The sequence below is a fragment of the Lynx canadensis genome, chromosome A2 (genome assembly GCF_007474595.2).
Source record: "Lynx canadensis isolate LIC74 chromosome A2, mLynCan4.pri.v2, whole genome shotgun sequence".
NCBI classification, from domain to species: domain Eukaryota; kingdom Metazoa; phylum Chordata; class Mammalia; order Carnivora; family Felidae; genus Lynx; species Lynx canadensis.
The window spans coordinates 54170053-54185817 of NC_044304.2; the positions used below are offsets into that span (position 1 = coordinate 54170053).

General features: G+C 42.5%; 1 protein-coding gene across 3 annotated transcripts in view; it reads right to left on the bottom strand.

Moving 5' to 3' along the window:
- Nucleotides 1–9994: 9994 nt before the first annotated feature.
- The window catches only part of TMCC1 (transmembrane and coiled-coil domain family 1), a 191171-nt gene continuing 185400 nt past the window's right edge, over nt 9995–15765 (bottom strand). For all 3 annotated transcript variants that reach the window (XM_030307464.1, XM_030307465.2, XM_030307466.1), the window contains exon 4: nt 9995–14001. In XM_030307464.1, coding sequence (XP_030163324.1) covers nt 13687–14001 — 315 coding nt within the window. In that variant the 3' untranslated portion in view covers nt 9995–13686. The remainder of the gene's footprint in view (nt 14002–15765) is intronic.

Below are 15765 nucleotides of genomic sequence, written 5' to 3' on the forward strand. Positions count from 1 at the left end.
TAGCAAAATGCTGTGCTGGTGTTAAGGGCACAGAAGGAAATGAGACGTGGTGTGTGTGTATGTGTGTAAGCTTATTTATTTTGAGAGAGAGAGCGTGAGTTGGAGGTGGGGTGGGCAGAGAGAGAGGGAAAGAGAGAAATCCTAAGCAGGTTCCACACTGTCAGCACAGAGCCCGATGCAGGGCTCAAACTCACGAAACTGAGATCATGACCTGAGCCAAAACCAAGAGTCAGACGTTTAACTGACTGACCCATTCAGATGCCCCAGAAGTGGTTTGTGTTTTAAGGGGCTTGTGGGAGACACATGAATAGACAGGTTAGATCAGGCCAAAAGGGGGGATTAGTTGGAATTATATTGGCACATCTGACATGTCAGACCATGGCGAGGATAGCGTGTGTTGACCACAGGAACAGCTGGGGCCCACACCCTCAGTGCGGTGGTGTGTGTTGTCTCCCCTGTCCTTGCTGGCCTGGGGTCTCCCTGCCAACAGCTCTCCCTTATGAACTTCACACTTACCTTCTTCTATGACACCAAAGCTAGGACTAACCCTGTCTCAGGTCCCAAGCCTGACAGTCCCAGACTCAGAATAATGGTGATTCTCATGCATACTGCATGGCTGAATCAGGGAGGTGTGGTTCTGTAAAGGTATCAGCAGGCAATCCCTTCTGGGTCAACCATCACGTCTGTCTCCTGGCTGCAAGTAAGAAAACCCAACTCAAACAGCCTAGCAATAAAGGAAATTTAGCGGCTCATGCCATTGTGAGGTTCAAGAGATGAAATGGCTTTAAGCATGGCTGCATCCAGGAGTCAAACTGGTTTCATAAGGAACTTATCTCCTGTCTTCATGTCTTGGCTTTGCCTTCCTCCCTCTTGACCTCATGTTTGTTAGACAGGCTGTGCTGGGGCAACTCTGGGCACACAGAACTTGTGTGGGTAGCAAAGCTGGGGGAAGAGTCCTTCTTTCCCAACACAGCCAGCAAGAGCCTCAGGGCCGACTCTGAACAGCCTGACTAGATCACTTGTCCATCTCTTGGGCCAGGGGTCATGTGGGGTTAGTCTACTCTAACTATGGGGAGCGAGAATGGGGTGAGTGTTTCATGAAAGCAGATTCAGTCACCAGGAGAAGGGGAGTGGTATGGTAAAACCACACATAAACCAAGAGAAGCCATTCAGTGACGCAGGTGCTGCAACAGAGACAGCCACAAAGGCAGGGACATCTGAATGTACGAGGGGGAGTCAGGACAGGCTTCACAGAGGAGTGGTGGCTTAAGACTTGGAAAAGTTACACACAGAATTACCATATGACCCAGGAATTCTACTCGTAGGTGTAGACACCAAAAGAACTGAAAACAGATACCCAAATAAGTACATGTACATACACGTTTATAGCAGGATTCTGAACAGCCAAAAGGTGGAAAAAACCCAAGTGGTCATTGGCTGATGAATGGATAAACAAATTGTGGTCTATTCATACAGCAGAATGTTATTCAGGCATAAAAAGGAATGAAGTGATGACACATTCTACAACATGAACTTAAAAAAAAATTTTTTTTTTTTAATTTTAGAGGGAGAGTGAGCAGGGGAGGGACAGAGAGAGAGAGAGAGAGAGAGAGAGAGAGAGGATACCAAGCAGGTTAGCAAGGAGCCCGACAAGGAGCTCGACCCCATGACCCTGGGATCATGACCTGAGCCTAAATCAAGAGTTGGGATGCTCAACCAACTGAGCCACCCAAGTGCCTAGTGAATGAACTTTTTAAACATCATGCTAACTGAAAGTAGCCAGGCACAAAAAGTCGCCTATTGGATGATTCTATTTCACCCCCACCCCACTCTGGTGGTTTATTCATTGTCCTGATGATTCCAGTTTAAATGAAACATCCAGCATAGGTAAATCCATAGAGACAGAGCCCAGAATGTGATTAGCAGAGGGTGGAAGGGGAATGGAGAGCTAGTGCTGAATGGCTCTGGGCTTTCTTTTTGGGGTGGTGAAACTTTTCAAACCGGACAGAGACAGTGGTTCCACAATACTGCAAATGTACCAAATGACGTTGAGTTGTTCCCTTTAAAACTCTGGTTAATTTTACTATGTGAATGTAATCTTAATAAAAAAGGAGCATTTGATCAGGAAAAAAAAGTCAAAATGGACAAATAATGCCTGCTCTCTTGTATTTACCTCAAATGGATCCAGTTTGAGGGCTTGGGGAGTGGAGGGCAAGTACAGGTGAGCAAGACTGACCGCAAGTCGGTGATTGTTGACTTGGGTTCATTGTACTATTCATTGTTTGCCTGTCTTTGAAAGTTTTCTTAATAAAGTTAAATAAAAGAATAAGAACTTGCTAGGTGACAAACAAGGACGGGGATGGTCACTCCAAGAAGAGGGAAAAGTGCATGCAAAGGTGCAGATGAGTGAAGAGGCACCAGGCATGGCCTGACGGGTGGGGCACCTGTGTGAGGACCTGGGACAACCAAGTCCCAGGTCACACAGCCAGTGAAAAACCAAGCTGCCTGCCTGCTTCCTTTTTTCCTTTCTCTTTATCTCTCTCCCTTCCTTCCTTTCTCCTTTTTCCTTTTTAAGAATAAAGTCTTGGGGCACCTGGGTGGCTCAGTCAGTTGGGCATCCAATTTCAGCTCAGGTCATGACCTCACAGCTTGTGGGTTCAAGCCCAGTGTTGGGCTCTGTGCCAACAGCTCAGAGCCTGGAACCTGCTTCGGATTCTGTGTCTTCCCCTCTCTCTGCCCCTCCCCTGTTTATGCTTTGTCTCTCTCTTTTCAAAACTAAATAAAAACATAAAAAAAAAAAAGTCTTAGGGCGCCTGGGTGGCTTAGTCGGTTAAGTGTCCGACTTCGGCTCAGGTCACGATCTCACGGTTGGTGGGATTGAGCTCCACCCCACCAACCTCCCCTTCTGTAGTCTGCCTGGGATTCTCTTTCGCCCTTTCTCTCTGCCCCTCCCCTGCCAAATAAATAAATAAACATTAAAAAATAAAATAAAATCTTGGTTTTAAGCAGAAAGAGTCTCAAAGTTGCTAGGTCAGCAGTTGCAAAGCTCAAGCACATATCTTCTCTTATGGGTGGGGCCTCATTCAGAACCCATTTAATCATACTTTGGACATAATTTTGAGTTGGGATATACGGAATCCCACCCCATGGTAGATGAAAAGCAATTTTTCAGAGGGGAAATGGAAGTCTTTTCAGTAATGCAAGCACGTGGGAAATAATGAAATGTGATGGCGGCAGCCTGGGTTGGGAGGTTATAGATAGGAAAGCTAATGAAAAAAGGTTATTAGAATAAAAATAGTCATCAAGGAAATGTAAATCAAAACCACAATGAGATACCACTTTACACACAGAGGAGGGGTATAATTAAGAAGTCAGATAATAACAAGGGCTGGTGAGCATGTGGAGACTGCTCGTAGGGATGTAAAATGATTCAGCCACTTTGGAAACAATCTGATAGCTTCTCAAAAGGTTAAACATAGTTACTATATGACCCAGCAATTCCACTCCTAGGGAAATGAAAACATATGTTCATTCAAAAACTTAGGTCTGAATGTTCATAGAAGCACTACTATCCACCAACTGATGAATAAGAATGTCGCATATTCATACAATGCAATATTTTTCAGCAATAAAAGGAATAAGGTAAAGAAGCATCTCAAAGGACAACACATTGTAGAATTCCATTTATATGAAATGTCCCGAGTAGGCAGATCTGTAGATAGAAAGTAGATTAGTGGTTGCTTTGTGCTGGGAAGAATGTGAGAGGAGGGTGACAGCTAAGGGGGGGCAGGGTTCCTTCTGGAGGTGATGAAACTGTTCTGGAATCAGTGATGCTGGCATGCAACTCTGTGAATATACTAAACACTATTGAATGGGTGTTTAAAACATGTTAAATGAGTGAATTGTATGGTGGTGTGAGTTCTATCTCAGTACATTAAAAGAAACTATTAAAAAAAGGTATAAAGGTAGTCTAGGATGTTTTAAGGCAGGAGCAAGAGTGTCACAAGTGTGCTCCTCTGGGCTGACAACCTGGTCATGGCGATAAAATGAATTTCAGCAGGAAGTGTGTCATATGTTTTGGAAGATACCTACTGAAAATGAGTAAGAGGAAAAAAAAAATTCCAGTGTTTAAAGCAGTGTGAGTCAGGGTCTCTATTAAAAGGAGGCTGTCGGGGACCGCCTGGGAGGCAGAATGATGCTTCAGGGAGTTATAACACTTGTGGGTTAAGTTTTAACATGCACAGATTACACATACTCTTTAATTGACTGAGAAAAAGATTCATTGGCAAATTCAAATTTTATGTAGAAATATTTTGGGAAGCAAATAAAGCAGTCTTGAAATGAAAAACTGGACTATATTATGATAGGGCATTTATTTATTTTAGGGTGTGTGAAATGGATTAAAACTTTGTTGATGTTTGAAATGCTTACATTTTGTGCTTGAAACATCAACTGTTAAAAACACATGTTTTTTAGGGATGCCTGGGTGGCTCAGTCGGTTAAGCATCCGACATTTGATTTCGGTTCAGGTCGTGTTCTCATGGTTGTGATATTGGGCCCCATGTTGGGCTCTGCAATGAACATGGAGCCTGTTTAAGATTCTCTCTCTCTGCCCTTCTCCCCTGCTTGCTCTCTCTCCCTAAAATAAAAAAATACATTTTTTAAAGGACATGAGAAAATTTTAAGCTGCCTGCAACGATTTCTCTCATAGCCCATTGTAGGTATGAACCTTTAATCATTACAATAAATGAAAAACTAAACGTGATAGAACAGATGTTCTTTCTGTTGAACGCTGGTTCTTGAGATGTCCTGATGCACTAAGAATTCTGACCAGTTGAACACAACTTGCAAATCTCATAAAGAGCAGCACGCTTTGAACATTGGCCCAATTATCATTTTAACGCTCCCATCAGTGTGCTATAGGTCAACACCATGATACTTTACATTTAATGTTTCTTTTAGATCACAAAATGTTTCAAACAGTAAAAGAGAACAGAACACCCATGTACCCACTGTCATGCAGACATTTTGTTACATTTGCTTCAAACCCGTCCCCTGGCTTCCTGCTCCTACCCCTCCTCCCCTATGCACAATCCTATTACGGTCATACCCAGATCTCAGCTACAAATCCGCACTTCATCCTGTCCCAATATTTAACCCTTTGAGTGATTACGGCTAATGCTCTCTAAGGAGATCGTGAGCTGGGCAAAAAGTGCTAAGAGTATCATTTTATTGACGAAAAGTAGGGTGACTTTATAGTAAGGACATGAGGGTCCAAAAAAAGTAAGTTATTTGCCTTCTCAAGGTTATACAAAGTCTGAAATCCACAAATCTTGACTCCTTGTCCAGTAAAATTGAATAGTAGAACTAGCATAGGCTTTTTTTTTTTTTAAATGCTTATTTTTGAGAGAGCGAGCACGAGTAGGGGAGGGGCAGAGAGGGAGACACAGAACCCCAAGCTGGCTCCAGGCTCCGAGCTGTCAGCACAGAGCCCAACAAGGGGCTCAAACTCCCAAACTGTGAGATCATGACCTGAACGAAGTTGGATGCTTAACTGATTGAGCCACCCAGGCGCCCTGAAATAGCATAGGCTTTAGAGAGGCAGAATCAGCTGAGTTCAAATCGTGACTTTGCCATCGATGAAATGACCTATTATTGAGGAAAAATCCAAGCTTCTTTGTCGGCAGCATGGAAATTATATCAGCTCCTCTTCAGAGCAGGTCTAAGAATTGAAAGTAAAACAAGCAGCACTGGGCCCGGCACGGGATAGGGATTCAATAGTGATTTTTGAATTCCTACTATTAGGGTGCTGGGTGGCTCAGTCAGTTAAGCATCTGACTCTTGATTTCAACTCCGGTCCTGATCTCATAGTTTGTGGGTTTGAGCCCTGCATTGAGCTCCGCACTGACAGTGTGGAGACTACTTGGGGTTCTCTCTCCCTCTCTTTGCCCTGCTTGCACGCTCTCTCTGAAAATAAAAAAACTTAAAAAAAAAATTCCACCTTTTAATGAGCACCTGTTAAGTGTCAGGCATCATTCCTGGCATTGAGGATATAGCCATGAACATTACAATGTCCCTGCCACTGTACTGAATAAGAAACCACCAGTAAAATCATTAGCCAACTGTATGTGCATCCATTTGCAAGTTTTTGTTCCCTATGGCCATGTTCTCTTTTTTGTTTGGGTTTTCTTGACACATACGGACTTTTCTGTTTCCCAAACCAACTTCAGAGCAAGGGCTGGCCAGGGACAGCCCACCTTCTGGCTACTGGGCCCATCAGGTGAGGATGGGAGACAGGCTGTAAATATGATTATAAACATAAGTAAAATCTTAAGTAGGCTTCATGCCCAGTGCAGAGCCCAACGTGGGGCTTGAACTCATAACCCTGAGATCAAGACCTGAGCTGAGGATCAAGAGTTGGATGCTTAACTGACTGAGCCACCCAGGTACTCCATACTGAAGAGAGCCAGATGAAAGAGGTCCCTCTCTTCAAGGACTTCTTGGTCTATTAATGATATTAATAACTGAGACCATTTGTGGAGCACTGATTTTGAGGTCAGGTGCTGGGTGAAACATTTTAGTCTCACCCATCTAAGGAATAGTGTTTTTGTTTTTTTTAAAAAGTAATCTCTAAGCCCAATGTGGGGCTTGAACTCATGACCCCGAGATTGAGTCACATGTTCTACCAACCAAGCCAGCCAGGTGCTCCTGCTGTACCTTTTAATAGAGTCTCAATACCTGCTCAGATGTCATCTTCTAAAGGAAAATTCGACTGGACAGCTTAAACTCAAATTCATAAAGGCAGAAGAACTAGATTTTGCCAAGTCATCTTGCTCTAGGATGGAAGCATTCTAATTCCAAAGGTAACAAGGATTTTTTAAAAAATAATAATTGAAGTCTGAGCTTCTCATACCCCCAATTCTCATACATCAACTAAAGTTTTAAAGCTCCTCCTATTAGAGGATCAAAAGGCAAACAACCAAACACCTCAGGCAGCATTTCTCAATCACTGACAGACTTGGACTGGTGTTATGAAAAGGAGCCACTTGTTCCCTTTGAAAGGACAAGGCTGGGTCCCATTTCTCAGGACCTTTGATGGCTTCTCTTGAAACTTTAGCAGGCAAGGCAGTCTGGATTTCTTACAACCAGGCCACTGCCCCAGCCCAGCCCCTGCTGTTTTTAACTTTGTTGCTGATTCACATTGTTCTAGGGAGCCTATACGTCCTGCAAGGCTCACATTCATTGCTTGAACCACTCGCCTTGGCCTTTTTCACCTCCATGGTTTTAATGATGTTTCTTCAACTTGGAACACCCTTCTCACTCATCTCTACTCATCCAGAATCATCATCTGTCAGCCCAGATACCACTGCCTCTTCCACTGAACTTTTCCCAACTGCCCTGTCAGAACTGCTTCTTCCTCTCCACTCCCACACATGGCTTCTGACTCTATTACAACATGTATTTCATTCTACCATGTTCCTTTTCTCTTGATTTAGCACATCTCCTTAGTCCAGGCTTGCACACAGTGGCTCTCAAATGCTGTTGGATGAACGAAGGGCTGAGCTGAACAGGCTGTATCAGCTACTGAGGTCACATCCCCTCTGGCAGTGGGACATCCTTTTGACCACCAGACCTGGAAATCTAGGCTTCAGGAAAGCCCAGTAGGTGGTCCAAACTGGGTCCAGAGCTCCTTCTAGGACAATGCTAAAGCAGAAAATGATCTATTATAACCTGGTATCAGAAACATTATCCACTCTTCATTTCTCCACAATGGACCTATTATTTTCACTTTAAAAAGTTTTGATATTTTTAACTTAAAAATAGACAAATACATTTCACATTTAAGAGATTCACATTTTACAGAAGTCAAGCATGAAAGCACCCCGTTCCCTCTTCCAGAAGGGACTACCTGGGGACAGCTTAATGTTCAGTTTCTTCTGTACACTTACATACATACATTTACACAAACACGAATATTTTCACATAAACAGGAGACAGTATACTATCCCACAACTGGTTTTTTAATTTTTTTTTTCTTTTAGAGAGAGAGAGAGAGAGAGAGAGAGAGAGAGAGAGAGAGAGAGAGAGAGAAAATCTTAAGCAGGCTCCACGCTCAGTGTGGACCCTGGGATCACAACCTGAGCCAAAATCAAGAGTCGGATGCTCAACCAACTGAGCCACTGAGGCAGTCCTAAATTTTTCATTTTCATTTAATGCACTGATTTACATACTTAATTCTGAATGCTTACTGGCCATTCATTTTTCTGTGAACTACTTCATAACCTTTGCCTATTTTTCTACTGAGCTGTTTTCTTCTTGGTTCATATTAACTCTTATACTCACACGCTGTAAACATTCATCTTTTGTTAAATATGTTGCAGACTATTTTCCAACACAATCCTTTACCATTTCCTAACACTAGCTTTGGGCAAGCCATTTAACCCAGGTTTCAGTTTCCTTACCTAGACAATGAGGACACTGCCTGTGTAAGACCGTAGGGAGAAGTGAGAGCTGCATGCCCAGTGCTAAGCATTTTGCCCGGCATTCAGTAAGTACTCAAACATGTGAGCTACTCTTCACTACCTAGACTTGAGGTCACAAGCTGATTAGGTGTTTAGCTTAGCCCATAGAGTTTAAAAATAGTACATTTGAATCCTTTAGGTGAGACATACATTTTCTAGTTGGCCACACCCTCACCTGTCTCCCCAGTTTGTTTTCACAACAGCTTCTCAGATTTGTTACCAGGCTTCCACTCTCCTAAGTTTTTAATGAAAATAAAACAGGCTTTGAAATTATGCATTGTACATTATGTAATTATTATAATCAGGCTTGCTCTGTGTACCAGTTATGCACTGCACAACACTGATATGTTGTTCACAGTGTAACCCACAGTGGGCAATGTACAACGTGCACTTCTGTACATGGCAGCCCAGTCCACATTTCAAGAAGTTTAAGGCATTCTTGCAGCAATTTAAAAAGCTTTCACAAGAGGCACTCTTTACTTTTACAACACACACTAGGTAGGATCAAGGTGGGAATGATACCTCTAGCATTTAGATAGGATAGGCACAGAGCTAGTAAGCCGGAAACATGGGCCCAAATATCTTGACATTCAGATTGTGGCTATAAAGAACCAAGTCATCAGGTCCCTGCTTGATACCCTGTCAGAGGTAAGATGAGAGCTTCTCGATTTCCAGAGGCTTTTCAGTGATCAAAAAGAAACCATATTAAAAATTACTACCTCCAGGGGCACCTGGCTGGCTTAGTCGGTAGAGCATGTGTCTATTGATCTCAGGGTGGTGAGTTCAAGCCCCATGCTGGGCATAGAAATTACTTAAAAAAAAAAAATGCTACCCGTATAACAAAACCATAGATGGGATTTGGCTAGGTTATAACCCCTTACATATATATAAAACTTCAAATGTTACATGTTTCACAAAGTGTGTTTATACACCCATCACAACACTAACAGAGCCTACTGAAGAATGCACAGGGATTAGGGAAGATATTCAATGGTATTATAATAGTATTGTAGGGTGACAGTTGGTAGCTATACTTGTGAGCATATAGCATAATGTATACAGGTGTCAAATCACAATGCACCTAAAGCTAATGTAACACTGTGTGTCAGCTATACACACAACTTTTTTTCAATTAAAAAAAAAATGGACAGGAATTATTATACCTATCTGGTCATCACATGAATTTGAGGGAGGGCATACTGCCTCTAAAAAACTACCTCCAAATAACTAAAAGGCAGTCTTACCTACCAGTTGAAAGGAACTGTGTCAAAGTGACAGTCTAAAATGTATGTAAAGTCCTGGGAGACAGTGACAGCCACCCAGCTATCAGTTATGGTCTCATAACGCATGCGTGCGTACACATAGCTTCTAACCCACAAACTGGTGGAAAGTTTTCAAACTGACAAACTTGTCAATGGAAACTGTAATAAATATGCAAAAATAAAGACCAAAATAAACCCGAGTCCAACCACCTCGTTAATAGCTGAGGTCTTTATTTCAATTTGTATGTACAGTAAAAGTGCTGCTGAGAATATGCAGCAACCAGACAAAACATAAATGTAATTCTCTCTCAACAATTAGCAGCTTAAGATCTATCAACTACAGTGTTAACGTTCACGCGTTCACAAGTGTCATTTCTGTACTTTTCAAATCGTGCAAGTGAGTTTTTATTCTTACACACTTTGATAAAACACACAGTCTAGTAGTCAATCCTACTGAGGGTATCACCTAGCATACACAACACACAGACAGAAATGTTAACTCTTAGAGCCACATTCAAAATCCCCAGTTTCATTTGGGGGTGGGAACCATAATTTTGCCTGTGTCAATTTGCTGATTATAATATTTGGTTTTGTTTTGGATGAATATTTTCCAAAGCTGAAAGGCAACTCCTTGCTGGAGCTCACTTGGAATTCAGCATTTCATCTGACTGTATCTCAAAGGAATAGGAAGTCAGAAACAAAACCAAATGCAGTGAAGACCACATAAAAATATGCTCATTATTAGGGCATGGCTAGCAAGGAAGGCTTGATCGCAGTGTTCTTCTTGGTTATCAGATTTTCAACTCAACTGGGTGAAGGGGGTACAGGGAAGAAAGAAGACCCGGTCAATGAAGTGTAAAATTTAACCTACTTTTGCTTCTTAAGGAGCCTGTGGAGTAGAAAGCCTTCCTTGCTAGGATGCACGGAGTATATACCAAGGAACTGAAATTGGAGCAGACAGAAGTGCCCTTCAATTGAACCATAAAAAAGGAAAAATGTTAGTTATTCTACAGCCTGAACAGAGTCACCCAGGCTACCACAGCCAGCCTCAAGCACCAGCACTAACAAGTAATCCAGGAATGCTTCATTTCAAAGGGAATGCGTGTAGTCTTTAAAAGAGAAGAAGTGTTAAAGCAAGGGGAAATTTCCACTCACAGAACAATTGTTAAACAACCAATGGAGTCAGGTTATAGAAGGGCTCGGAATAGATGAGAATCCGGGAACAGCCACAGTGCAAAGAAACACAAAGGCAACAGGTGTGGGCAGCGGGAAGTGGGGGAAGGCATAAAAACAGATGCATGGTTACAAATAGCATTAAATGCAGCTAACTGTTGGGCCTGGTGAAGAAATCAAGGGACAACACAGCTAGAAAGCTGTTACTGTGCCTGACCTAGCCTGTAGCTCCTTCCTAAGACAGTTTGAGAGGATCGTGGGCAGTTAGCACAGGCCTGCTTGGCTGGGAGCTCAGGGGTCTGTCCACAGGCGAAAACCTTCCTTTGATAGAAACTGTCCCAACACAAATGGGAGCAATATCAATCCATCTATCACAGTGTCTTCCAGTGCCCACAAAAAACTTAGTAGCCTCTACACAGTTTAGGGGACTCAAAGGTTCTTACAAAAACTGGAGGATTGTGGCTAAAGCCTCTTTTTGATAGCTTTGTGGGGCTCTCTTCCCTACTCTGAGTGATAAGCTAAAGCAGAAAGTTAGCAGAAACTATGCTAGTTCGACAAGGTCATGGTGTCCTTTGGCACTCCTGCCTGAAGTCACTGCAATATTTTTAGGCAAAGTTAACATTTAAAATACATAGGCATGGGAACAATTTGTTTTTGGCCTGAACATGAATTGGTTCCAATTATTTTTTAATAGAAAAATCATCCCTGTGGTCCCTGCTCTGGGCACTAATTTTGAGAGGTCAACAGAGCTAACAGGTTGTACTACAATCATCTGGGGATGGAGTGAAGATTGGGGTACCTGAGTTAAAATATCAAAATGGTTATGGAAACAACATGCTGACTCTGAGAAGGCCAGCCTGCCAAAGCCACAGGAGGCTGGAGCTGTCATGTAAACCATCCTCTCAGACAGAGAAGGCAATGCTAATCTAGTTCCAAAAGAATTTCCTCGTATGGGAAGAATAGGCAAAGCATGCTTTGCTACTCTTTTCAGGGCATATTATGTGCCCCTTGCTCATCACTTGGTTGCACAGAACTGAGGCCAAGAGGGAACAGCATTTGCGATTCAATACTATGAAGAGATTAACCAAGCTTTCCAGATATGTTCTAAAGGCCCAGTCCCATCCTGGTGGAACTGGTTATAGCATGGGGAAGAAGGCTCAGTTCTTTCTTCTAAATTGTCTATAAAAGTCCACTGAGCACAAGTACGTTAGTAAGTCAGTCTAGAGGACTAGGAAGCTGACAACATTTTACACCACAAACTTGGGTCCTTCAAACCTGACAGATCCTTTTCTGTTCTTTAGGGAGAATCACCTTCAGTTGATTCTCTCAGGCAGACAGAATAAAGCTTTGAAATTAAGGATGCTGGGGCCAAAATGCAGACAGAAGGTTCCACATCACTTTGGTTTCAGTAATTAGGGGGTGTTAAGAATAAATTAAGGAAACACGAGGAATTACGTATGACTCTCACAATATAGTCTCGATTTTTCCTAAAGATAACCCCAGCCCAAAGTCACTGGGTGAACATTTTCTTGGGGCAAAAAAATCTCTACCCTATCATGCTGGTTTGTGGAAACAGCCTCCTCCTCTCCCTGCACACCCTTTTCCTCTCCAACCAAGCCAAACCCATGAAGTGGTGGGGTGGGGGTGGCAGGACACCAAAAAGCAGCAGCCAGAGGAGGAAGTCTAAGCTGCATCTCAAATCAAGGGCATCAGAGGGGAGCATTTATAGCAAGTCTTCCTTTACTCAAACTGTTTCAAGACAAGAGGGAGCAGCACACTTAAATATCCACACATTTCTTCATTTAAAAACATCACTTCTTTATTTCAAAGGAAAAATAAAAGACCCTCCCAACCCTTTCCAAAAAAACCCAATAATAATAATAACAATAATAAAAAATCCTATTAGAAACCATAAGGAAGCACTGAGAGTTTGAGTATTACATTCTTCAAGTATGCTGTTCGGATTTTTTTTTTAAAGTTGGTGACTATACACATATTTAAAAAAACCTTAAAAGTGCGGCCAAGGGATTTTGCTTAAAATTAAGTATTTAGAGGGCTACTTCAAAATACTGTAGTAGGGCTTTGCAGTGATCCTTTGGGGCATGATGCTCTCACTTTTGTATCCTAGTAAAGGTTAAGGGACCAGGTTCAAAAGTGATCATACTTCCAGGGTTAGCATGAGTGGCCAACTTGGGTGAGAAAGCCAGGGAGAGATCCATGTGTTCATCCAAGGACAAGGACAATCCACCCTGAATCCAAAAATTCAGACATGGAATGTGGTAGGATTTCACAGTAAAGTTAGTCTGGGAGGGGGAGAGGTGATGAGCCCAGACGAGGCAGGGTGTTAGGTTTAACTGGTTTCCCTAATCAGGTTTTTGCATCTTTTTAGTGGGTTTTAGTGCAGTCCTTCAAGCCACAATTTAGAATGCCCTTCAGTGTGCTCCAGATTGTTGGTTCATATTAAAGGACTGTTTAAGATTTGCATCCCAAGGAAAATCATGCTACATAAAAATGATCCAAGATTTTTGCCCAAAAAACTTCTTGGATAAAATCTAAAAAATACTATTGCAATTGCGTCTCTTGAAGAAAAAAACATTATTCTAAATGTAAACAGATTCACTCAACTCTTTTGTTGTTGTAGAAAACTTCAGAGTAGGTAAGTTGCTGTCTAATTCTTCGCTGCATGCACTCGCCAGAGGGTAGGGGAGCACTGCCTTCTTGTGCCAGCATCATCTGGGGGAAGAAAAGAACCGTTCCACATAGCTGAAGAGGGCATCCCAGTGCTTCCAGAGAAAGGCAATGAAAACCACAAGGAATAAAGTGCTGAACGTCCTGTTGCGAGTCTTCATGAGAGGAACCACGCAGTTGGCTACCGTGGAGACAAAGACCAAAAGGACCGCCATGACTGCCAGAAGGATATTGATGAGTTTACCCAGAAGGTTCCGGGCAGTGGCATTCTCCAGCCCTTCCAGCTGTACCACCTGCTGCTGCTGCTGCTGCAGCTCCATCTTGGAGATGCGGGTCTGGCATGCCTCCAGGGCCTCCTGTGGGCCAGAACAGGGAATAGTTAAGCCTTCTGCTCATACGTACTCCGAGTAGCTGACATGCCCTTTGAGCAAGCCAGATGCTTCTTGAGCTATGCCGGTGATTTTAAATATGTAAGTCATTATTCAAGCAACTCTTATTCACCTGAACTGCTCTCCATTGCATTCTTTGTGGGATGGCTCACAGGAAGTAGTAGCCACACTTAGATTTGGTTTTAAACATTAAAAAATTTTTTTTTAATATTTATTTTTGAGACACACACACACACACACACACACACACACACACACACACACACAGAGTGCTAGTGGGGGAGGATCAGAGAGAGAGGGAGACACAGAATCTGAAGCAGGTTCCAGGCTCTGAGCTGTCAAGAGAGCCCGACGTGGGGTTCGAATTCACAAACCATGAGATCATGACCAAAGCCAAAGTTGGATGCTTAACTGACTGAGCCACCTGGGTGTCCCTGGTCTTAAACATTAAAAAAAAATTTTTTTTTTAATGTCTATTTACTTTTGAGAGAGACAGAGACAGAATGCGAGTGGGTTAGGGGCAGAGAGAGAGGGAGACACAAATCTGAAGCAGGATCCAGGCTCTGAGCTGTCAGCACAGAGCCCAAATGCGGGGCTCGAACTCACGAGCTGTGAGATCATGACCTGAGCTAAAGTCGGCTGCTCAACTAGCTGAGCCACCCAGGCGCCCTAGTCTTAAACATTTTAATGACAAGACTTCAAATATAAAATTGGCGCTTTTTTTTCCATTTAAAAATCACAAATTTAAGTTGCATAGTTGTGCCACATAAAACATTTCAAATAGGATACATAGTTCCTCTTGATACTTTCCTCAAATCCAGGTCTTAGTCGTAAAGTAACACTGTCAATTTAATGTGTTCATCCTTTCACTTATGTTTAAATGCATACATATTTAAGCCTAGGGAAACGTATGGAATTATTTTTTGACTTTCTATCTTAATATAAATAGTATCACAGTATGGCAACTAATTCATAACTTGTTCTTTTACTCAACAGTGTGGGTCCTGGTGATCCTTTCCCTGTCAATGTGTAGAGATGTACCTCATTCTTTTTAACTGCTATGTAGCATTTTACAGTAGGGTAGGTATTTCATAGTTTATTCAGCCAGTTCCCAACTGGAGAGATTTAGGTTATTTCCAACTTTTCTACCGTAACAACTATAATGTGAACATCCTCTGAACATCCTTGTACACACTATCTGGTGTTTTCCAAGTTAAGCAAACCACAGACATCAGTGTAAAGGGCACTCTGATCCATCTCCCTAAAAAGAGTACACTTCCCCCCTTTTAGGTTGATCTCTTTAAAAGAGGGCACTATGCTCAAGCAGTAGACCAAATATCTTAAGTAAAAGGTTCCTTTCAAGCATGAGTTTACATGAAATTTACCCACAACGTTCAGAGGACAGAACCTATCTCCTTAGCTAAGGTCAGGTATCCTGTAAAGTTCAGTAATGGTGGGAGCCCGAGGTTTTTCTGGTCTTGGTTTCAGTGCGTCCTGGTTTCCCAGGACTTGAGGTGAAGGCTAGGCAACTTCAGGCTGAAGCAAGCTAGTGAATGGACAGTCAATGAATACTACCCAGCCCAGAATGATCATGGGAAAAAAACTAAAACATGAACAGAATTCTGAAGTCTGGAGAAGTGGCAGCTGGGCAAATGATCTAGACATTCTCTTGATTCGTTTGGGCTGTAAAAAAGATTCCTGGACCACTTCCCTTCTCTAAGACGAGCTTAT